The sequence below is a fragment of the Thermobia domestica genome, chromosome 12, assembly GCF_964235325.1.
Source record: "Thermobia domestica chromosome 12, izTheDome1.hap1.1, whole genome shotgun sequence".
Lineage (NCBI taxonomy): Eukaryota > Metazoa > Arthropoda > Insecta > Zygentoma > Lepismatidae > Thermobia > Thermobia domestica.
Window position 1 is genome coordinate 61,592,805 of NC_137465.1, and position 24,815 is coordinate 61,617,619.

General features: G+C 36.0%; 1 protein-coding gene across 2 annotated transcripts in view; it reads right to left on the minus strand.

The window, feature by feature from the left end:
- Positions 1–8,747: 8,747 nt before the first annotated feature.
- Positions 8,748–24,815, minus strand: part of LOC145666485 (uncharacterized) — a 500,852-nt gene continuing 484,784 nt past the window's right edge. For both annotated transcript variants that reach the window (XM_081733747.1, XM_081733748.1), the window contains one exon: positions 8,748–13,152. In XM_081733747.1, the coding sequence (XP_081589873.1) occupies positions 12,669–13,152 (484 nt within the window). In that variant the 3' untranslated portion in view covers positions 8,748–12,668. The remainder of the gene's footprint in view (positions 13,153–24,815) is intronic.

Genomic DNA, 24,815 nt, shown 5'->3' on the forward strand with positions numbered 1-24,815 from the left:
CGGAGTAAGGGGGCGAAAAATTCGGGAGAAAAAAAGAAAAATTGCTTGGAATATATGTATGGGGGCGCCGTTGTATACTCTCGTCCCGGGCATTGATTTTCCACGGCACGGCTCTGCCCAAACTATTCATATAATATCCATAATATTGTTGTTTATATACAAATTTTCTCTCATTCCGTCTTCTTTTATTGGTTGTAATAAAATATACAAAAATGTAGTTAGGTTAATTACTTTTCGAAAGAAAATCCACTAACACATTTAAAACGTTTTGTTTTGATGTGGAATGAATGGTGGTGTGAGTGTGATTTAGTTTTAAGCAGAGGAGCCTAGAATAATGTTAAAGATTTGTAATCATTTACTGTGTAAATATTCACAAAAGAATTTACAGTTATCAATGCACGTCATGGGTCATCATGAAGAATACAAACATGATGAATATAAATCCTTCTGTTGTTGATCAGTTGTGGCTCTTCGACTTAAACGAGGGCAAGTGAATAAAACCAATGACAATAGCCACCAATTCTCGAGAATATCCGAAGAATTTCAGTTTCATCTATAGTATGATATTCAGTATGATTTTTTTCTTTCTTCTTCGTAATTTCCAATAGCTGTTTAACTGTTGGACACGAAGTGTAGATATAGTAGATCGTAATCTGGATTAAATCTAATTGAAAACAATAATTATGGTATTGAATTGAACATTTTTTTTCCTGTCAAGGCCATATGATACCAGCCTCCATGAAACTGCAAACAATGAATAATATTGTAGCTTCGGAAATTAACTCTCTATTCTCGTTTTCTCACGTACAGCTTGCACATGTATTAAGAGCGATACAAAGAATTAAATCTCAAGCCACTGGTACAGATGATATTTCAATAACCATGATCAGGAATATCCTACCGCATGTACTTAATCCTATCACTATACATATTTAATTACTCTCTTTCCACAAGTACTTTTCCCACAGTATGGAAACTCGCTAAGGTCCGCCCACTTCCAGAAAAGAACAACGCTGACAATATCGCAGACTACCGTCCTATCAGTGTCCTTCCCGTGCTTTCAAAAGTTTTTGAATATATTGTAAATGATCAAATTCGGGAATACTTAACAAGAAATAATCTATTGCATACTTTTCAATCTGGTTTCCTAAGTAATCATAGCACATGCACTACGCTAGCAAACGTAACTGATGATATAAGATTGGCTATTGATAACAGAAAACTGACGCTCCTTACTCTACTTGACTATAGTAAGGCGTTTGGAACGATTGATTTTGACATATTACTTCAGAAATTTTCATTATTGTTTAATTTTTCTGAATCTGTGGTAAAATGGTTTTATTGTTACCTTCACCAACGTAAACAAAGAGTATGATCAATCAGGAAGACATATCGACATGGCATTGTATCAACAGTGTTGTGCCTTAGGGTAGCGAACTAGGTCCCCTTCTCTTTGCCCTTTATATTAATGATCTCCCTAAAATTCTCACATATTGTAAATACCATATTTACGCTTATGATTTTCAGTTATATGCTTGTTTTCCTCAACAAGATTTTAATAATGCGATTGAGAAAATAATACCGAGTTAAACAAAATCAGCGACTGGTCTACGGTTCACGGGTTAAAATTAAATGCAACAAAATCATAGTGCATCTTAATTGGCTCCCAAAGAATTCTTCTATTAATATCTATCTGCTCTCAAATACAAAATTGTCCAATACTGTTATTCCATTCTCTACAACTGTCAAAAATTTGGGAGTCATACTAAATCAAAATCTCTCCTGGTCAGTTCAAATAAATGGAGTTTGTAAGAGAGCATTTGGTACCCTGCATACATTAAATCGACTAAGATATTTCTTACCAATATCTCTGAAGATCAAACTTGTCAAGGTACTGGTGTTTCCACATCTTGACTATTGCGACTCAGTCTATTCTGATTTAACCGAAAATCAATCAAAGCGCTTGCAAAGAGTGCAAAATGCCTGCATTAGATTTATTTTCAATTTAACTTACAGGGAACAGCTCACATTACATTATAAAAAACTGGCATGGCTGACGTTAGTTGAAAGAAGATATTTACATAACCTTACCCTAGTGTACAAAATACTTACTACGTCAGAACCATCGTACCTAGCACGTAGATTTTTATATTTATCGGACTTTCATAATAGAAGCACAAGATCACAGGATAATTTCTTGCTCTCCATACCCAGTCACAATTCTGATTCATACTCAAAATCCTTCACAGTAAGTATTGCACGCCTCTGGAAGATTTACCTCAATTAATACACGTTTCCACAGTTGCCAAATTAAAAAAAAAAAAAAAAAACTAAATTCCCTTCTCTTAAGTAAAGATAAGGATACTGGTAGCACATAAGGCATCTTCGTTTTACCATATTATTAATTAGCCATATATGAACACACAACTAATAGATAACCTATGTTAATTTGTACAGCTTATATATTCATACTTCTAGTACCGCTATATGCAATATCTAATTTAGGTTTCTCCATGTTATTTTATGTCAGGTTGTATTCCTACATCGATTTTTTTGTTTCCTCTCTTTTATATTATTTTCAAGTTTTGTTTTGAAGTGTTTAACTATTGTTTTACTTAAATAGTATATTCTTTTTTATGTGGTCCAATAAGTTTCTTTTGTAACTGTTAATATTTTCTATGTATTGGTGCTTTTTTAAAAAAATATTAATGTATGCACGTGGTTAAGTGCTCGGAGAAGGCTGCAGAGTCTTAACTTCGCCACGTAAAAGAAGTCATAAATAAATAAATAAATAAATAAATAACACTGTTCAACAAATTTTGATCGAAAGTATGTAAATTCTTTGAAATTGCGATTTTTACATTCATTTAAGCATAATATGAAAGGAAATGATAATAGAAGAATTTTCTTAACTCAGGTTATGAAAAAAAAACGCCCTTGTACAACAGTAGTTGTATATATACAAATGTATTAATATTTATAGAACATTTAAGCAAAATCCTTGTAAAAACCTACATTTCACTTTTTTTATCTATTTCACTGTGATGTGATAAGCTGGGGAGTTAAGAAGTACCCTAACCTATAGCTTTCTATACCCTTGTACTTCCTTTTTCAAAATTGCGCAAATACCAGTTTCACAGCGATACAGAAAATAAAGTAACCGTGGTCAAGTTAAACATTAACAATTCCGTAATAAAAATCAGTATTAACATCAAAACATGAAAAATATGTACAAATACCTTTTTGTGCAAGAACTACACTGCAATGTAGACAAAAGTTTCAAGTGATCCCTTGTACAGGATTATGTTCATTTTATTTTGAGCGTCTTCGCTTGGCTTGCCTTTTGTAGGTTACATCTGGAGCATCCCTTGCAATAGTCTAACAGTAGTCGGCCAATATCTTAGAACTCCACTTTCCCTTATATCTCTTCTCCATGGCTGCAATATCTTGATGGAAACGCTCACCATGTTCGTCACTTACTGCTCCACAATCTTCGGGAAAGAAGTCTAGATGTGAATGAAGAAAGTGGACTTTCAGAGACATATTGCAACCAAGATTTTCGTAGCACAATAACAACTTTGCTACCAGTTGTTTGTAATTTGTTGCTCGGTGTCTTCCCAAGAACTGTGAACAAACACACTTCAAGCTTTCCAACGCAGCTTTCTCCTCACCTTGGAGAATTTCGTCGAACTTGTGATCTTTGAATAGTTGCCTAATCTGTGGCCCTATGAAAACACCCTCTTTAACTTTGGCATCACTTAATCGAGGGATTTGTCTTCTTAGGTACTTATAGGCCTCATCCTCTTGGTTTATGCTCTTAACAAAACTTTTCATAAAACCTAATTTAATATGTAGAGGGGGAAGCAAAATTCGGTTACGATCTACCAGTGGTTCATGCTGCACATTTTTCACTCCCGGCTGAAGAGTTTCTCTGGTACTCCAATCACTTTTGCGGTAATGAGATCCACGATCTCTACTGTCCCATTCACCTATAAAGCAACAATACTTTGTATACCCTAACTGCATACCTAGCAACAGTGCTTTTACTTTAAGGTCACCACAAATGAGCCACTGAAAATCGTAATATTTAATGGCTTGAAGTAAACATTTCAAGTTTTCATAAAATTCCTTCATATGAAATGCGTAACCTACAGGAATTGAAGGAAGTTCATTTCCAATATGTAAAAGCACTGCTTTTAAACTCACCTTGGACGAATCTATAAAGAGCCTCCACTCCGTAGGTTCGTAATTAATTTTAAGTGCCCTCATGAGACCATTTACATCTGTACATGCCACAAGTGTGTCTTCCATAGTAAAAAATGAAGTGAACATCTTCTCCCTATTCCGATACACTGAAATATTTACTTTTTCCTGCAATAAATTCCATTGCTTTAAGCGTGACGCTAAAATTTCGGCTTTGCTTTTCGAGAGGTCCAAGTCTCTGATTAGATCACTTAGTTCCTCTTGAGTAAGTCTATGTGGTTCACATGGAGGTTCTTCTACAACAAACGTAGGGTCCTTCGAAGTACTTGATTCAGGAGCTTCAACTTCTTGATCATCATCAGAAAAAAGATCGTATTCTTTAGGTGGGTCAGGAACAGGTAGTCCTTCTCAATGTGGGACAGGGCGCATTGCAGAAGGAATGTTAGGATAGATCAAGGCCCGCTTCTTCTTCGTAGAAATTCCCTTCTTGACGGAAGGAACCATACAAAAATAACAGTCTCTGATGTGGTCGCTTGGCTCCCTCCAAATCATGGGCACTGCAAAAGGCATTGAGCGCCCCTTCCCATTAATCCAATTTCTTAGATTGCTGGCACAAGTGTTACACACAATGTAGGGTGCCCAAGATTTATCTTGGTCTCCAATTTTACAACCAAAGTAATATTGATAGGCTTTTCTTATTAGTGGTGTTATAGTCTGCTTTTGTGAGGAAAATGTCACTTCCCCACACTGTTTACACAATTTCGCGGCATTTTTGTTTATTGAAATCCTCAAAATGTCACTTGAAATAGTTCCGACAACTATTTAAAAATATACATTCGAAATACCAGTATTTTTGCGTACTTGTAGTTGTATTTTTATGTCCTGCACTACACAAACGTCACACCCAAAACGCTGATAACTGCACTAAACCTGTCTTTTCTAACAATAGCAGAACACTACTGAGATAAGGAACACAATGAAACCAAGCGTTCATATAGTTTCTCCAATGTTGCCGGATCAGTGTAACATTTTACCCTAAACGAAGCGAATATATTTATTTTTGAAGCGTCATTATTAGACATGGCTGTAAAATGAAAAGTAGAGCTAATATTCGAAAATAACTTTCAAATTCGTGATCAGCACCACAAAATCAATAAGAATTAGCTGATTTTGTTCAATTTACATTTTCGTTGTTGAACAGTGTAATCTAATCTTTCTCATCAGCTGGGCTGGGTTTGTGTAAATCCACCTTTTGTATTTACTTGCATCCAAGTCAATGTTGTATGAATTAACATGTGTCTGACTGCAACAGGTTTAACATTGATTTTTTTTTTAAAAAAAATCATGAAGATTAACGGGAATACACCATATATGGAATACATTATCAGGCTTTCGACTATATTTCAGTAATTATCCTGTACTTTTCCCCTTCTCTCTCTACTCCCCATCTATATTTTTCTGTCGTATCCTATTCGAGATCTTTCCTTTGCATTGTTTTCTTTATTCTTTCAAGACAAACTATTTCTTTGAAAGGCTATTCTAGCTCTTTCTTCTTTGTCCTTTTCTTCTTTCCTTCCCTCTTCCTCCTTCTTAACTTTATTTTTTCCTCTTCTAACTTTCTACTGTAAGAGGAAATAAAATATAATTGAGTCGTCATCGTCGTGTACTACAATGCACGGTCTTTTAACTTAAATAAAATCTTCAGAAGTCCGATGATTGATAGAGACAAAGAGAATAATTTCAGAAACATAATCAATGTCTTACAATGGAAGATAATTTTAGTTTACAATATATATATTTTTTCATTTAGTACACATCATCATCATTAAATTGTTAGCGACCTCAATTTTATATTTTCATTTTCTTTCTACATTATGAATCCCAATAATTTAAAAGAATTATAAGTAAGATTTTTTATGTAATTATTGAACGTTAATTTCGAGTCAAACGTAACACACAGAATTTTAACTGTGTTAGGTCTGCTTATAGAAATATTACTGAACTTATATTTAAAAGTCAACATAGTATCCATTTGGCATATAGCCTATTTTAAGATCAGCCATAAACAATATTTTTTCACTATTCGGTATGTGATCCGGAAGACATTGCACATATTGTCCTACCTCACTTGTGGTTTGTTCTCTTCCGTTTTCCTTGTTTCTCAAGCTGAGGTTTTTCACTTGCATCTTTGCTCAATATGCATTAGCCAGCTCGAAGATTCTACTCAGCAGCCTATGAAAACATCTAGTTATTAACGTCTGCAATCTTACAATATTTCCGCGTGTTGCGTCTTATTAGTTTGCAGTTTCATTCTTTCGGTGATGTTAATTACCTTTCTTTTGTTTCTTTGTTCATTTATATTTCCTAGTTCTAATTTGAATATATATAGCGATGTTCAAAATATTTCTGTAGTCGAGAAACAATGCTGTGGAGGATCAGGGGAGCAGAGTTGTCTTCAACATTGGGAGGCGGGCAGATTTGAGGCTTATTCTGAGTGGACATTCATTTCATCTCACTTTCCTTTCTAGCGATCGGACACAAATAATCAAATTTCTCTCCCAAAAAACACATATCAAATCAGATTATTGGGAGACAATCCCCCAGTTCCAAGAATGGAGAGGACATGTCCCCTTCATCCCCCGGGATTTGCGCCAGTGTATGTATGGAGCAATGTAAAACAGAATTACTAATTCGAATCTTATCATTTAATCTACTATGACATTAGTGTTAATTGCATGGAAAACAAAATAATTTACATACAATATGTAACAGTGTTTCATCAAAAATTAAAACTAATATAGCTTGCAACGTACCGCAGCATCAATTCTCATCGAAACGAAAATAATATCTTTACGGCATCTATTTAAAACGGCAATGTTAAATCTAAACATGTTTAGGCAAGGACTAATTTTTCTAAGTTTTGTACCGCCCTCCACACCTCTTCAGAACAGTTTTTGCAGTCCTTGTTTTAAAAAATAATTTTCCCAGTTATTATTTTTTTTAAAATTTGTTTTCATATAAACTTATGGAGAAGATTTTGTGTGTGTGTGTCGCTTACTTCGCTCATCACCGGCAACGATATTGTCGGGGCTTCCACCGATATTGTCGGCGACGTGTGCAAAGTACGCCGACTCCGACACCGATATTATCGGGGCTTCCTCCGATTTTGTCGGTATCGTGTGCAAACACGCTTATAGTTCTGAATTAGTTCCATCTGACTTCAATTTGTTTTGCCACCATGAAAAGAACAGAAACCTTAGTGAAGAGTGTTCCTAGGTTGTGGAAGGCATTGAAATAGCTGTAAACACATTGGTCAAAAAGTAACCTTCGATAATTTTTTTCAGAATGGATTTCAGCATTTGACTGAACGTTGGCAGAAATGCATCGAAAGCAAAGAACAATATTTTGAATAGTCTTAATAGGTAGCCAACATATGGGACGTTCAGAGTACAGAGGAATAAAACCGAAGTATCAAAGTTGTAAGAAAAAGAAAATTTCTATGGTATGCTTAGGTAGATGAAAAAGTTATCACTGTTTTTATTATAAGAGTTATTTATATGAATCTTTTACGCTTTGAAAAGGGATTCAGATACAGATCTTAAAGATGAAATACAGTAGGACGTCGATAATCCGAACGTCAAAAATTTGAACGCGGTCCTTAGAAGCTTTTGACATTTTGTCATAGCGCTGGCGATAAACAAACAATAGGGTTGTCTGTCGGCGTTCTGTGAAGTCAGTGTTTTTACAAAAGCTCATTCATATGTAATTGTTTGTCATACATGTTTTTATTTTTATTTTCCCTTAGCCTATACAAGTTAAATTTCAAGTGTGAGTTATAAGAACAGTGTAATTTAGTATACATGCAGGTTCCTCAGAAACACTAAATGTAAATAGCCTTACGTACGGTATTGTAATTGCTGTATGCATTGTATAACCACTGTATCGATAAAAGAGCATACCGTACAATATATTTAAGACTAAATGACATTTTCTTGGTCATTTTCGAAAATCCGAACTACCTGAGGCCCCAATTGGTTAGGATTTTCGACTTCCTACTGTATATCCAAAATTACTAAAATAATAATAATAATAAAAACTTTATTTCGTTGTGCACTGAACGCCCTATATGTATCTATTTTCGTACACATCTTCCACGTCGTTTTTTTTTTTTTTTTTTTTAGATAACCTTTGTATATGGATAAGTAAAACACTAAGTAAATGGGAGAGACAGACATGGCCAATATATTTCTGTTACCATGATTAAGTACATAACTGCCATTTTATGTATGATTTCATAAATACAGTACATCATACTTCATTATTTGTTCTTTTCGGAAACTCTTTTAGTAGCACCATCTACACTTTACAAAAGTAACAAAAAGCGCTTCAAAAATAATTTGTTTCCAGTGCATGTTTTTCATTTTCTTTTACAAAAAACTGTAACATGACACATTGCCAATATTTCTTAAAAGAGAAAAATAATAATAAGCGTAAGTTTTTCAGTTACTTTGTTTTTTTTTTAAATAATATATGAAAGTTGTCGGTTTAGTTATGTTCCATAATGAACGAAACTGAAGAAAAATAATATAATGACTGTTACTATTTTGTTTCTTTAAAAAAAATAAAATGTTCTTTTTATCCAGTCTTGGCGACATTCACTTTCATTTTACACATCTCGCACACACATTATGTATACATTATATCACATACTCACACTTACACACAAAATATATGCAGCAACATGAACACAAAATGTACAGGTAAATTGAGTTGAGGCGCAAATATGCGATATTTTATATATATATTTTTTATACATTATGTTTTTTAAATCTTTTCTTCAGCGAGCACCACGTATTGGCGAAATTGATTTAAATATTTCAGCGACAACAAAAGACATCATCAAGAGAAAGGGCTAATATATGAGATTCTATTAACAAAAGCACTAAACAAAATATAAGACCTATGTTTAGCTTTGTTTCTATGTAGACTTCACAGTAATTTATCTTCAGTATAGGGAAAGCATTAGTGCAATAAAGCTTGCTTTGAGTATTAAAAAAAGGTTTTCCATACTTCCATAACTCAGTACTTGTTGCAACACAAGTGAGTTTCGTGAAAACTGCTAGGCAATATTTATTGTGAAAACAATTTTCAGTTGTTATTATTGAATCTGATATTTATATTAAGTTTAATTTGGAAATCAACATTTATCATCAGAAATATTACAATTTAACTTGGAAAAGATTACAAAGAAATTGAAGACGTTACAGCAACGAAGGGATAACCAACAGTGGTAATAGAAATGAACGACTGAGGAAAGTCTGAGGTTCTCGGATTATCTAGGTATCTACCAGAACACACGAACATTAGGTTTAGCCTCTGAATTGACCACAACAATAAGCAATTTTACAAAATTTTTGTCTTTTATATTCTGGCACCAGATAGTAAACAATAGCTGGTCGTCCAATAGCAGCAACAACTGTAAGATTATTGCTTAAATCAAAATAAATTACTAACATGTTATAAAAAACTGTAATTTATCCTTGTGCACATTATTTTTTGTATACATATCAATTGTAGGCCTAATAAACGAAAAGCTTGTTTACAAAATACATGTCGCACAAAGAGAAACCAGTGACACGTTTAATGATGGTTATTAAGTTAATTATAAAAAAGCACTTCGAATTTTCCCCATCACTTCGTAGTACAACTACTGAATTTGTAGTAAAAAAGTATTCTAATAGTGTGCAAATGTTGGTTAATGATCTACAAAATTTAATAAATTCTCAAAACCTCAGGAACTATATAAAAAAAATTGTCGGAAACAAAAAAGAAGAAAAGAGTACTTTTCATCCACATTAATTTCAAAATATATTTGTCTTAGTCTTCTAATGAAGTTAGTTCATTGTTATAATTAAATCTTCAACCACTGAAGCGTCGTTCTTCAAAGTATAAACGAAATATAATTGTCTGGTTATTCTATCAATAACTACAGTTAGTTAGCAGGTTATTACTAATTACATAATTAAAACTTTCTTTCCTATAGAACAGTCCTAGCACAGTTTTACGATATATTGAAATTTCCTTTTTTACCGTTCGACTTGAAATTTTAGATTATTCTTACAAGGGCTTCAATACCCAACAAATTTCTTGACGATTACAGAAGACTGTTTAATTATAGATAACTGAACAGTTCTCTAAGGGATTTGCAACTATGTACAATGACCGAATATATGTATCAGCGTTTTCTTTAGATTTTCCGTCGCAAATTGCTAAATAAATTTACGTTGCAATTTGTAAGTTTTGTATCGCATTTTCGGTACTTTAGGAAATTGTTATTATGTATATAGACGCATTCGAAACCAGCCACCAGCTTTGACATCTATACGACAAAAAATACAACTGCCAATAATTTTTCTTTGCTTTTCATTGTTATTATTGTTTGTGATATATATGAAACAAGTGTGAAAAGACAGAAGGGTAGAAACCAGTAAACTGGACAAGACTCCTGTTTTTGCTAGTGATCTTGTTTCCAAAACGTAAGATTGGCTTTAGCGTCTCAAAATTTCATTACGGAGCTTTATTTCAAAATTCAATGTAATGCCGAAGTATACAAGGTATTTCCTTCGTCAATTCTATGACAAACTTCAGTAATATGGTGTGTAGAATGTATTCCGTAGTAGATTGGTTTAAACTATTGAAAATCTAAAATACAGAGTGGCCCAAATGTAGATATATAGACCTGCATCGATCAAGTATGGCATTTTAATTTACTAAGATAATTAATTTATTTGCATCGGTTTCTTCTGAGCTTAAGGTATAAGAAAATAAAGTAAGAACAGATACGAAAAGAAACTAAGTCAATACCTGTGTGGATAACAATAAGTAGATAATATAAAATACCATAAATCGATCAGTACCGGACTGTAGACCTACTTTTGGGCCACCCTGTATACTCGAGAGGGAAAGGTTGCCTTTTCGAGCGTAGGGATATTTATTTATTAAAGTTTGCTAGTATATGTGACATCGACAAAATCGTTCTGTCTTAATGTAAGGTAATGAAAGGTAAGGTAATGAAATATTGTTTTTTGTTGCCAAAGTAGCTTACTTCGGAAATAAACTATTATTAAAAGTGGATCGCATTTTGCGATGCAGTATTTCTTTTAGAATATATCGCCAACTGAAATGCGATACCGCTTTTTAAAAACGCTGATTATATATAAAATTTTAAAGGGTTTTAGTATAAATAAATTAAGCTAGAAATACGTATTATGCGATGCCTGAATATGTTAACTCAGGAAAAGAAAGAGGTACAATAAATGATTCAAAACGCATTTGTAACAGGAAACTCAACCATGCTTCTTAAAATGGCTTTGGTGCAGATGCAAATAATCTTACAGTGTCACTAAATAAACGTCTGGCATTCCATCCATGTTTTATTTACTTGAACTGATGTTTCAAGAGCATCTGACAGCATTTATCATCAGAATTACCTTAATTTAGGGAACTGTTTTACACTCATTCCTTGTTGTTGTAGGAATTTGTACAATTTCCTAAATTAGTGTATTTGTGACGATAAAGGCAGTCAGCTGTCTTTGAAACAGCAGTTAAAATAGAAACGAACGGACCAAACGCTTAATTTATTTAATTTCAGATATTTTCTTATAGTTGTTTAAAATTAACCTGATGTTAAGAAGGAATCTCTCCTTATCTTATGAGTTATGTTCTCAATCATATTATATATTGTACAGTTAAGTTCGAAAAAAAATTCTTGTTATATACGTACGTAAGTTCGTTATTACAATTTTTTGATATAGGGTTATCAATTGTGAATGACACCACGTTCTTTTTGACTTCGTTCTTACGTATTGACATAAGAAATCGCTACGAGAAAATACTTAAGGAGTTGGCCATACAGTGGATCAAAAATCAATATGGTAAATTGTTAATTCTAATGAGAATGGACTTTGAAAATATTCTTATTTCTCATTGGATTCAATAAAATTATTTGGTAATCATTAACTGATGTGGCTAATTGCACAGTGACTTCGTTTGTAGTACAAAACAATATAAGGATTTTGCAGGCAGCCTTCATTATGTATCTGTAAGAACTAATTGTAGTATTATTAACAAAGTTTCATTCTTCCTCTATTATAAATTCTATTCAATAAATACACACACTTAGGAGAATGTTTCGTGTATATACGTACAGTGTCTTCTTTCAAAATAAATAAAACTTAAGCGTAAAATGTATATAAAAAGCATGCTATATGCATTCATTTCTTTGATGAAGAATATTTCAAATCTGAATCTTTTCTCTCGAAGAATTCGCGTTGCACCATAAAGTGAATACCATAGAGATATATGCTATTTTCGTGGTTTAGCTCGCTCTCTTGTAGTGATGTCTTCAGGTCGTTCACTTTTTATATAATCTGTGTGAATCTTAATCTAAAAATAAATCGACGTTGTCAGTCTTTGCGTTTATTCTTTCGTTTTTTCGATTTGCTGGAAGAACGTTTCCCCGGCTTCGGATCCACTTCACAACTGCACCCACTACGCACTCGAATATGGTCCAAAACCCATCCAGACCCCCGCGACGAGAATAAACTGAAAGAATCTTTCGCACTGCTCTCACGGGACACATTTCGCACTATGGCATACGTATAAGAGTATCTCTGTACACAACGTGAATTATTGTACATTCGACGGTTTATATATTGGCACGGACGACCCACTACTTCAGGTCTGCACGACACTTCGATGAGTTCTTGTCGCACATCACCGTCTTTGTACAGTTCTACGTACATGCCGTCTTTAGTCTTTCCTCCTTCGGGTTGCACAGTTTCTTCTATCGTCGGACAACACTCGACGGGTTTCCCAATCTCCATCTTCTTTCTCAGTCGCTCTTCTCTCTCGCTCCAGCGACGGCTACTCTCCCCTTCATCCGCTAACCTAAAATAAGAGATATTTTCAGATAATTACACATGATTCATACACCACTTTTATTACAAAATTCAGTACAAGGCAGAACAGTAGTTAATTTTGTATTAACTGCATATGTATAAACAGTAAGAACTCCACGAAAATTGGAGTTGAGTGTGCTATAGACATTTTAGGGAGGATAAAAAAATAAGATATTTAAAGCCAATTACTAACTTCTATACAAAGTTTCTACAGTAAGTTATTCAATGACAATACCTTAATCAAACCGCGCATGAGAGAGATAGGGATATTGGGAATTACTACCATAGATACTTATCTTGTTTTGAGAGTTCTGCTGGAAGCCAGGTACTCCTTTATTTACCTAATGCAGTAAAGCGAGGAGAGCAGGGTTGCCTACAATCAGGACCGGATTAGGGCTAGGGCGACTAGTGGGTAAGCTGCAGCCTGAGTGGCATATTTAATTGAAATATTTGCTCCCCAAAAAAGGGAGAGAGAAAAGTCCCTTATATAAATATTGTCTGATTTCCTTCTCTCTCTTAATACTTTTCATTATTTCACTTATTTGTATTACCATAATCCCTGCAGTCTCTTTATATATTTCATTTCTAAATTTTGTACGATCTTGAAACTAGAAACTAAAATCTAGAAGCTCGATGAAAATAAAAACAAAGGTTTTTATTGACAACAATTGGCAACAGTGTGTTCAAAATCCGTAACGAGAAATATATTTGAAATTGCGACACATTACTACTTCTTGGGAGGTATGGAAAGCATTACGTATGGCGCCAGTATATGCTAATGCGGTCTTCCTTATAAAGGTAAGAGACGAAATTGTCTCGTCTCGGAAAATGTCTGTTTCTATTGGAAGTGCTATCTACTCTACTATCTCATCATGAAAATTCGTCTCGTCTCTTAGTTCAATTCTAGTAACCACTAAGTTGGTATACAAGATAAAGAATGGTGTTTCTTTCCCCTTATTCAAAAGTATATGCAGAAAACTGCAATTGCAGAACTGCTTGTGAAGAGGTAGATTGAGGAGCACTCTTAGAAATACAGGAACTGAGATAATGTATCTTCATGACAAATATCGAGCTACACATGGCAACACATGAACATGTAGATATGCACTTCACATCAATTTTGCAGCTGCTGTTTATAATTTTAGTATTGAAATATATAATTTGGTCAGATTCTTCTTGGTAAGCCACAAAAATCAAAACAATAATCACTTGAGCAGGAGAGTTCATTTGCATCGGAATAATATGATATACCAATATAGCCTTGAGTTTATGCTTATTTGGAAATGCATCTACAAGTCTTTCTTTTTTCTTCCTTCCTTTCTTTCTTAAATCTCTACTGGTGAAAATTTGAATATGCTAATTGAAGTAGGGTAAACAAAAAAACAAAACAAAGAAAAAAAAACTTGTACGTAAATATATTATTAAGGGCAACAAACACTTGATTTATGTTTTATTTACAGCCACTAAAAGAAACATGTTTTGAACATATTCTCACAAGAATAAATAGTACTCATTATTTTAGTCTTGACATCTTACTTTTGACGGCAAAGTACCTAAAGTCTTTAATAGAAACTTTACAGTTACTAAACGAAATGCATTCAAAGTACTACGATCCAAAGAATACGTTGGCTAAGTGTTCGTATCAGGTGTAAGGGGTCCTCAGTACAATCCCAAACCATGTGAGCTGATGGTGGACAACATTGTGTCTACGAGTTTTCTCGCGGTTCTCTTTTCATAATCATTCACTTTTGTTAATCACTCATATCCTGCGGCAAATGTAGGAAGAATTGCAATACAAACTAGATTTTACACACCAGCTCACACACAGAATACTTGTGAATGTGAACGTTTCATATAAAACTTCAGTCTTACTCTATACGTCATCACAAATTCTCTTGAACACACGTTAAAGCTTTATTATGAAACTGGCCTCCGGCTGGAGCTCCCGTCCCCAGACTCCCGTGTTTGCTCGACCTACAACCTCGTACCTCTTAACACAATTCTACGGAATTTCAAGTTTCTTCTCCTATTTCAACTATCTAAAAGATAAGATTTTTATCCCAAGAAAACGTCCATTTAAATAACATGGGAGTTTCTTCATTCCGCTTTAGACCCCTTAAAAACTAAAAATATTCACTTTTGGTCCTGTAGGTTATAATCATGCTAAATTTAATCATTCTAATCCAGCCGGAAGTGTCTATAAGCATTTTGGGATCTAGAAAATGTCCCATAAATAACATGGGAAAGATTTTTCATTTCTCTATAAAACCACTCTAAAGTTGGAAATTTTTATTTTTGGTAATTTACTTAGGTAACGGTAACGAAAACGTAAAAGCATACCGAATTTCAAGTGTTTATTCCAATTCCAAGTACTTAAAATATGAGATTTTATAGGTAAAAAAAAAAAAAGCCCATTTACGTATCATGGGAATTTTTTTATTCTCCCTTTAGACCCTAAGAATTAAAAATATTCACTTTAGTCAATTTTCCTGTGGGTTAGTCCCGAAAAGCTACAATCATGCCACATTTCAACTTTCCATCAACCGGAAGCACCCGTTATTTTATGTTAGTTCATGTATGTAGTTTTATATACATAGTTAGGATATCCCTTTCTTTTTGAATAATACTGTATATCAAATATATAAAGGAAAACTAGAGAAATGTAAAGATTTAAAACAATCACAAATGACTTTAGGTAACTAAAAACTTATCAATGTTTTAAGTTTGTTCGTATTGACAATCAAATTCGCAATAAACGAATCTACTTCTAAGGGCACTTGACAAGAAATAACTAAAATTTTGCACTTCTGATTTCCAGCTACTTAAAAAAAAAAAAAAAAAAAAAAACTGTATATTACTTTTACAATACGGTACATCACTGTTGAAAAAAAGTTAGGTAGCCTAAATGAACTTTCTGTTAGAAAAAGAAACGTCAAACATATCTTTCACTATCTCTGCAATCAGTTCGTTTATTTCAGCCGCCACAAAAACCGCAACAGTATCGGTCAATTCAATCTTGAATAGTGCACTCTGAGACAGCCACAGTTTCGCAACATTCCTCACAACTTTTATATTCCTTTTAAAATCCATTCAACCGTTAATTATGGTTTGAGACGATTGGTACTCTGAAGAATTTCAATTGAAATCAACGACTTTCATCTAGATGTTATTCATCAAGAATACCACATACATAAAACAGATAATCGAATATTTTGTTTCATTTATTAGTAGGGTACGTAAGATGTTTAAAGCATTACATATCAGCTACGTTAAGCTTGTGTGTAAATTAACGATAGACTTCGTAATGAAAGAAAATGTATTTCTGAAACTAAAGTAAAATTTGACTTTTGCTATCATCTGTAAGTATTTCCCACTTGAGAACAGCCTGACTGTATGTCCTATATTCCCGGCCACATACATTTCAAACCAGCGTCCTGCTGACCTAAATTAAAACCAAATAGTCCCAAACTTAAAGAAACATTATATACTACAGTATATACACTTCTTCAGTGATGTAAAGCTACAAGTTTTGGTACGTATACGAGACGTTTTCAAAAATAAAGCGCATACCCACTCTCATATACGCCCATTCTTTCGTAAATTTACGGCGAGTATATTTTCGATTATATAAATATTAGGTGAGTATATTCCGTACATTCCCGTATGCTTTCCAATATGTACTTGATGATAACGGTCAATCATTACCAATTGATTGCAGGATGAAGGACTATCCAACTATTTTCCACAACTATCTATCTTGCGCAATTATTTCTATGTCACTCGTCAGCTCCTTATTTTCTTTTATCACATTACCTTGTATAAGGACGCCTCCTAGGTCCCCTATTATCTTCTGAAATCCAGCCAAGGATTGTTTTTGTCCACCGATAACTTTTTCTTCGAATGAGTCCGGCACACTACTACTTTAACACAATTATTTTCACGATAATATCCATCACTCCTGTCATCTTTCTGATCTAGGTAATCTTTCTCCTATCTTTGCAGGTGATTCCTTGTATACACTTACACCTCTCCATTAGTCTGCCGATTAGGCATGTCTAATTTTGTTACGTCCATGTTTCCGATCCATATACTAAAGCAGGGAAAATGTATTCACTAGAAATTCTACGCTTCAAACATATTGGCATTTTATTTGTCAATATGTTGCTGTTCTTTCGGGATGTACTCCAGTCTATTTTTTTTAAAGAGAAATATTCTAACTGCGTACTTTCAACTTCGATCGTAAACTTCCTTACAAAGTTGTTGAACATGATTTTCAAGCAGACTTCTAGCTCTTCAAATGAAACTTTTCTCATACCTTGCAATTCTGTCATCAACGAAAGACAGATGGGTCAGATGTTCCTAGTTTATACTTATCCCTTTTTGTTCTCCAAGCTTATAGAGCTGTTCCAGGTCAAATCAACAGAATTTTAAGACAAAATTTACCTTACCATCTCAGATTGTCATGAAATTTTGCACAAGAGTACTATTCATATAGACCAGTGTTGGGCAAAATCAATTGAAATCAATTGCAATTGATCAATCAATTGAAAGTAATTGCTCTGAAAATCAATTGCAATTGATTTCAATTGCAATTGATTTCAATTTGTAATTGACAATTAATTCAATTGCAATTGAATTCAATCATAAAATTTGCAATTAAATTTTCGTCAATTGTTAATTGTTAATTGGTCACCAGACAATTGAAACTTTTAATTGTTAATTGTCAATTGCAAAGGGTGCAATTGAAACATTTAATTGTTAATTGCAATTGACAATTGAAACTTGTAATTGTTAATTGTAATTGTTAATTGCAATTGAAATCAGCAATTAAAACTGAAGATAAGAAGATGTGTGTGTATTGTGTTGTCCACTTGTTACTGTTTTACATATTTCAAATAAGGTACTTATAAGAAATGCTGGATACCTACCATCCTTTCCCCCCCCCCATGGGAAGAAAGCCGTAAAACTAAGTATTTTTTAAAATATATTATGTTTATGGTTCTATCCCCCTCGAAAGAACTCTATATGCCCGTCATGCATACAATAGGAATGGGCACCAACGAGTTCGAGCGAGTTTTCTTTAAAACTCGACTCGACTCGAAGCAGACATCTTTGAGCTCGACTTGAGATATCCGCTCGAAAAATTTCCCCCAACTCGACTCGAATTCGGATCGAGTTTCCAGTCGAGTCGAGCCAATTCGAGTTAAATTCTTTGTGTTACTATCTTCAAGTATCATACATAGACAATATAATTATCAATGATACTACTACTACTACTATAATTAATTATCATTATAACACCGTGTACCTGTATAAACATGGAATATAGGCGGTTTGTATCGGAATACTAAAAATTAGTTGACTGTCGATCTCGGTCGTCAAGAAATCTTCAGGAGGCAAGGACATCGGTCACGAGGTTCTTGGTTTGAGTTCAGGAGGAGCAAGTATTCGGGCTCGAGCCAAAAATTATTAAAAGTTATGGGACTCCAGCCAAATATGTTCAAAACTGCTCGACCCGGGTTTAGGGTTGTCAACAGCTCAAGCGGCTCGCTCACAGCTTATTCACTTATCGAGCCGAACCGAGAAGTGAGCCGAGCCAACAGCTCATCCAACCGAGCCAGCTCGAGCCGATGCTCACACGAGCCGAGCCGAACCGAGCTGATTGCTTACCCCAACCGAGCCGGTTCGAGCCATCGGCTCAGTTAAGCTGACTCGAACCCAGCCTATGGACTCGTTTCAACGGAGCCGGTTCAAGCCATTGGCTCAATTGAGCCCAGTCGATGGGTAATCCCAACCAATCCAGTTGAAGCTGTACGCTCAGTTGAACCGATCCGAGTCGGAATGACATCACTATTCCGGTTGGGCTTCTACTTTGGCTAAAAAAATTGGACCGTGCAGTTCTCAGCCTTGATGGTAAGAATTACAAAAAATGATATGAAATCTTTAGTTTTACGTCCCACGATTATGCCGGTTAGGCTAAAGGAGACGGTGATGATAGGAAATAAATGAAATGAAGAAAGTGGGAGGAAACGGGAGAACCCCGAGAAAATCCACGAGCACGGTGTTTGTCCACCACAAAGTACAAACTGCGCGAGCTGGGATCGAACCAGGGACCTCAAGCACCGGAGGTGAACGCTCTACCACTGACCCACCGCGCCAACTGGTAAGAACTACAGTATATACTTATATTGGTGCTCACGGCGTCATTAACTTGTTCCGCCACCAACGAATTTCAAGGTACTTTGTTTTTCATCTTTTGTGCGTGTTTTGTGTCGCTTTATGCGCCTATTCCCACATTTTGTGCATCACCGGAAGTGGGTCAAAATGGGCCTACAAATATGGCGGAACAAGTTATTGCTCTTCCGCCACCAATGAATTTCGAGATCGTTTCCTTCACATCGTTTTGTGCCGTTTTGTGCGTCTACTTCCGTTTTGTACGTCGTGGGATGTGGGTTAAAATGAGTCCCCAAGGTGGGACGAAAACGATCAAGAGTTCCGCCACTATTAAATCTCGAGGTCGTTAATTTCACATCGCGTACCCTTTTGTACGTCTATTTCGACGTTTTGTGCGTCACTGGAAGATGGTCAAAATGGGCCTCGAAGGTGGGATGAAAATGACCAAGAGTTCCGCCACTACTGAATTTCGATATCCTTCCTTTTGCATCGACTAGTGGATTTTCGTGCCGTTTCGTGCCCTTATTTCCACGTTTTATGCGTCACCTGAAGTGGGTCAAAATGGGCTTCCAAGATGGGACGAAAATGAACAAGAGTTCCGCTACTATCGAATTTCGAGGTCGTTAATTTCACATCGCATACCCTTTTGTGCGCGTATTTCGACGTTTTGTGCGTCACTGGAAGACGGTCAAAATGGGCCTCGAAGGTGGGACGAAAATGACCCACTGCTCCGCCACTATACCTACCGAATTTCGTGGTCCTTCCTTTCGCGTCGACTAGTGAATGTTTCGTGCCCTTATTTTCACGTTTTGCGCGTTACCAGAAGTGTGTGAAAATGGACCTCCAAAGTGTGACCAAAATGACCCATTGTTCCGACACTGTCGAATTTCTAGGTCTTTCCTTCGCATCGTTTAGTGATTATTTTTTAAAAAAGTTTTCTGTGCCTACTTCCTCGTCTTGTGCGTCACCGGAAGTGAGTTAAACGGGCCTTTAAAATGGGAGTTAAATGGCTCACTATTCCGCCACTATCGAATTTCGGGGTTGGTTCTTTCGCATCATTTAGTGTGTATTTTGTACCGTTCTGTTCGCCTAATTCCACGTTTTGAGCATCACCAGAAATGCGTCAAAATGGTCCATCAATGTGTGAGAAAATAGAGCCATTGTTCCGCCACTATCGAATTTGGGGGGTCGTTTCTTTCGCATCGTACAGTGCCTGCTTTGTACCGTTTTGTGCTCCTATTTCCACTTTAGTGCTTCTATTTCCACTTTAGTGCGACAACAAAAATGGGTCAAAATGGCCTACAAGTATAGCGGAATAACTTAATGCTGTTCCGTCACCATCAAATGAGGTCGTTTCCTTCACATTTTTTATACATGATTTGTGTCGCTTTGTGCATCAGTGGGAGAGGGTCAAAATGGACCTTGAAAGTGGAATGAATATGTCTTTCTCTGCCATATTTGTAGGTCGCCTTTGACCCACTTTCGTTGGCCTACAAAACGTGAAAGTATGCGCAGAAACGGTATAAATATGCACTAAACAATGCGGAGAAAGCGATCTTGAAATTCGATACTGGTGGGAGAGTGGATCAGTTTTCTTCCCACATTGAATGCCCATTTTGACCCAGTATCATTGAATCACAAAACGTGGAAATAGGCTTACAAAACGGTAGAAAAGACGCACAAGACGATGTGAAGGAAACGACCTCAAAATCGTTCCTAACGGAACAGCATTAACTTGTTTCGCCATATTTGTGTTTTCATTGGGAAGGCCGATGGGGGCTGAATTTGAACGTAAACACTATCGGGGGTGTCACTATAGGTCTGAGCAACCCTGATAAATATGGATTCGACACAAATTCTAGTACTTTTACATGTCCCGGTGAACGCCCCCTCAGACCCCCTTGGTTCGTATTGTGAAAAAATCTCCTCTGGCCCCCACCAACCCCCAACTAATACCGCGAAAACTATGAATGTGACACTAACATCTGCCATTTTCTACTACTTTTTACATATGCCGGTAAAAGTCCCTATAATCCTCTGGTTCCAATTTTGAAAAAAAAAAAAAAACAATGCCTCTGGCCCGCAGCCGATGGGGGCTGTATTTGGAAGTCAACGCCTGTGGAAGTATCACCATTCATCTCAGCGACAGCGAAAACTATGGATTTGACACTAATATCGGTCACTTTCCATTATTTTTACATGTCTCGCAATTCCCCACCCCCGGTGACTCCCGGCCCGCATACAATGGTGGCTAAATTTGAAAATCATCGCTAATGAAAGTATCACCATTGATCTCAGCCACCGCGAAAACTACGGATTTGACATCGGTCATTATAGATATTTTTACATGTCTCGTGATTCCCGTTATAATGCCCCCGTTTCTTATCTGATGGGGGCTAAATGTGAAAGTAAACGCGGTCTTGAGTTACACCAATGAGTTCAGCTACCCCGAAAACTATGAATTCGACATTAATATCGGTCATTTTCGATTATTTTTTTACATGTCTCGGAATTTCCCCCTCTGGTGACCCAAGGCCCGCATACAACGGTGGATGAATTTGAAAGTCATCGCTAGTGGTAGTGTCACCATTGATATCAGCAACCGCGAAAACTATGGATTTGACACTAATATCGGCATTTTGGATTACTTGTACGTTTCGGCATTCCCCCCCCCCCCCCGTTGACCCACGGCCCGTAGCCGGATACGGTGAATTTGGAAGTTAATGCGATCGGAGTTTCACCATTGATCTCAGCGACCGCGAAAACTATGAAATCGACATTGATATCGGTCATTTTCTACTACTTTTACATGTCCCGGTAAACGCCCCCCTGAGACCCCCTGGTTCGAATTTTTTCGAAAAAGCTTTGCCTTGGTGTGGGACTTGGACCAAGGTATCAATTTGGTAACTCTCGGTCGACTTGTCTGGTCCCCAGGCCGGTACCGGTAAACGTCTCCTGGAGACCCCCTAGTAAGGAATTTTTAAAAAAGCTCTTCGTCTTGGTCTGGGGCCTAGACCAAGCTACCCGTGACCAAATTTTGAAAAGTTTCGGTCCACTCGTCTCGTCCACAGGTCGCACAAAGATAGACAGATAGACACACGAACAAACTCTATTTTATTTATATTAGAAAGGTGAGATCCGCCGTTATTGTATTAGTGCGGTGCTTGAGCTATTGATCGTAAAAATTCAAACTCCGATGAGTGATAATTTTATAGGCTTGTTTCATTACAAGTTTAAACTCTTTAGTCAGTAGAGAAAAGGGCGTGAATCATAGGTCAGAGTTGATGACAATGGGTTTTGGTGGGTTTGTGGGTCGCAGTGGGTAAGAGTGGTTTATGGTGAGTGGTGGGTCAGAGTGGGTCACGGTGGGTCGTGGGTCACGACGGGTGGTGAGTCAATTGGTCGTGGCTAAAGTTTTCATTGCCCCACGCCCTTTCTGAACTACAGTGTTGAAAATTAATCAGTGAAAATCAATTGCAATTGATCAATCAATTGAAAGTAATTGCTGTGGAAATCAATTGCAATTGAATCAATTGCCAATTAATTTCAATTGCAATTGAATTACAGAATTCAATTGCAATTACTTTCCACTGCAATTACTTCCAATCAATTGATCAATTGCAATTGATTCTCCTTTTTTAATGGCCAACTGCAATTAACAATTAACCATTACTTATTTCAATTGTTAATTGCAATTAACAATTAAATTTACAGATTAATTGTTAATTGTTAATTCAATTGAAATTTGCCCAACACTGATATAGACGAAGAAAAATATCAAATTTCATATTTATATATCAACCGGTATTGTATATAAGGCTATATAAAGTTTCAAAAAATTGCCCAAAATAGTAGTACGTTTAATGTATTTTTAAATTGGAATTGCGGCTCTCCTAATTGAGCTAGAGAGTGGTTGAGGTGTCATTTTACAGCATTTTTCATGCCCTTTCCTGTGGTGTACATCATCATATAGGCTAATACAGAATTAATTTCAAAATTTTAAAATATGTACTTTTTGAAAAATTTTGGAAGTAAAATTTTGATTTTGATTTTGAACAACCAAATTCTGTATTAGCCTACACGATGTATACCACAGGAAAGGGCATGAAAAATGCTGAAAAAAGACACCCCAACCAGCTCTCTAGCTCAATTACGAGAGCTGCAACTCTAATCTCAAAATTCATTGCACATCCTATTTTGGGGATTTTTTTTCAAACTTTACATAGCCCTATCTTCAATACCGGTTGATATACAAAGTTTAAATTTGGTGTTTCTCTTCGTCTATCTACAGGGCATCTATGTACCAAATTTCTTGAAAATCTGAGATGGTGAGTGTGTTTGGAAGCATGGGAGAAATTAATATGGAATATAATTTTGTTGGAAATTAATATAGAATATATTGCTTCGTTTATTAAATAGAAAATTTCATTTAATAACTTGGAGTACACAATCACTAAAAGATTTTGTTATTTAAAGAGGTTCTCTCTTTTTTTCTCTCGGAAGTAGTGTTGAAGAAAGATTTGCTTGAAAAACAAAAATATAATAAACCTAGTTTGTTCGACAAATTTCCTTAGTTTTTGTCCAAAACCCTTTAGCCTTGGAATGCTTCGTTTGCGCAGTAGTCATATAAGGTAAAAAGTAAATATGGGCTGGCGATGATGAAGTAAAATTACTTATGAGTGCAAACCCATGGTATACCGAAAAGGATAGATTTAAGACAGTGATAGATAAGACAGTGTAATACACCAACACTATAATTGGGCTTATGCCTGTTGTGTTGATGGCAAATAAATAAATAAATAAATTTCGGTACTCACAGGTGGTTGTGTAAGCACTATGTTATAGCCCCCTGTACTTCTCTATTTTAAAGAGGCTAGGTGGACCTCAGAGCCGCATTGGAGCACGGAAATTTCCCATCCTCACCGGGGATTAAACCTAGGCAACCCAGTCCCCAGTTAACAAGTAGGCGCGTTGCCAACTACGCCACCACGCCTCTAACGGTTATCCTAGCGAGGAGGAAGTCTCAACCAATGTTCCTAAACGGCGTGACAAACATCTTGGCGATTTGAAGGAGGCGCTCCGAGTTCTCTTTAAACGCTGCTAGCAAATGAGAGGCCAGCGGTATTGCCATGTTTATTTTGCACACATTCGCGTCTATCCTTTGCCACCTGATCGCGCTGTAGTTCGTCTGCTTAGCCATAACCACACCCCTTAGCATTCGGCAACATCGCGTCAGAGCTTGTGTTTTATTCGTTTAGCTGAAATACCAACATGTTTGTCACAAGCTTTAGTACTGGAAGATTCTAATCCCTTTCACAACGCTGCCGCGATCCTAAAATAGATCAACAATTCGTATTTTGAGTACGATAGTTTAAAGCAGATACTTGTACGAGTATTACTTCTACGTACTACGAGTCGTGTTTTGTAGGTATTGTTTCGAAATTCCGCCGCTGCAGCGGTGCGGCCGGCATCCCGTAG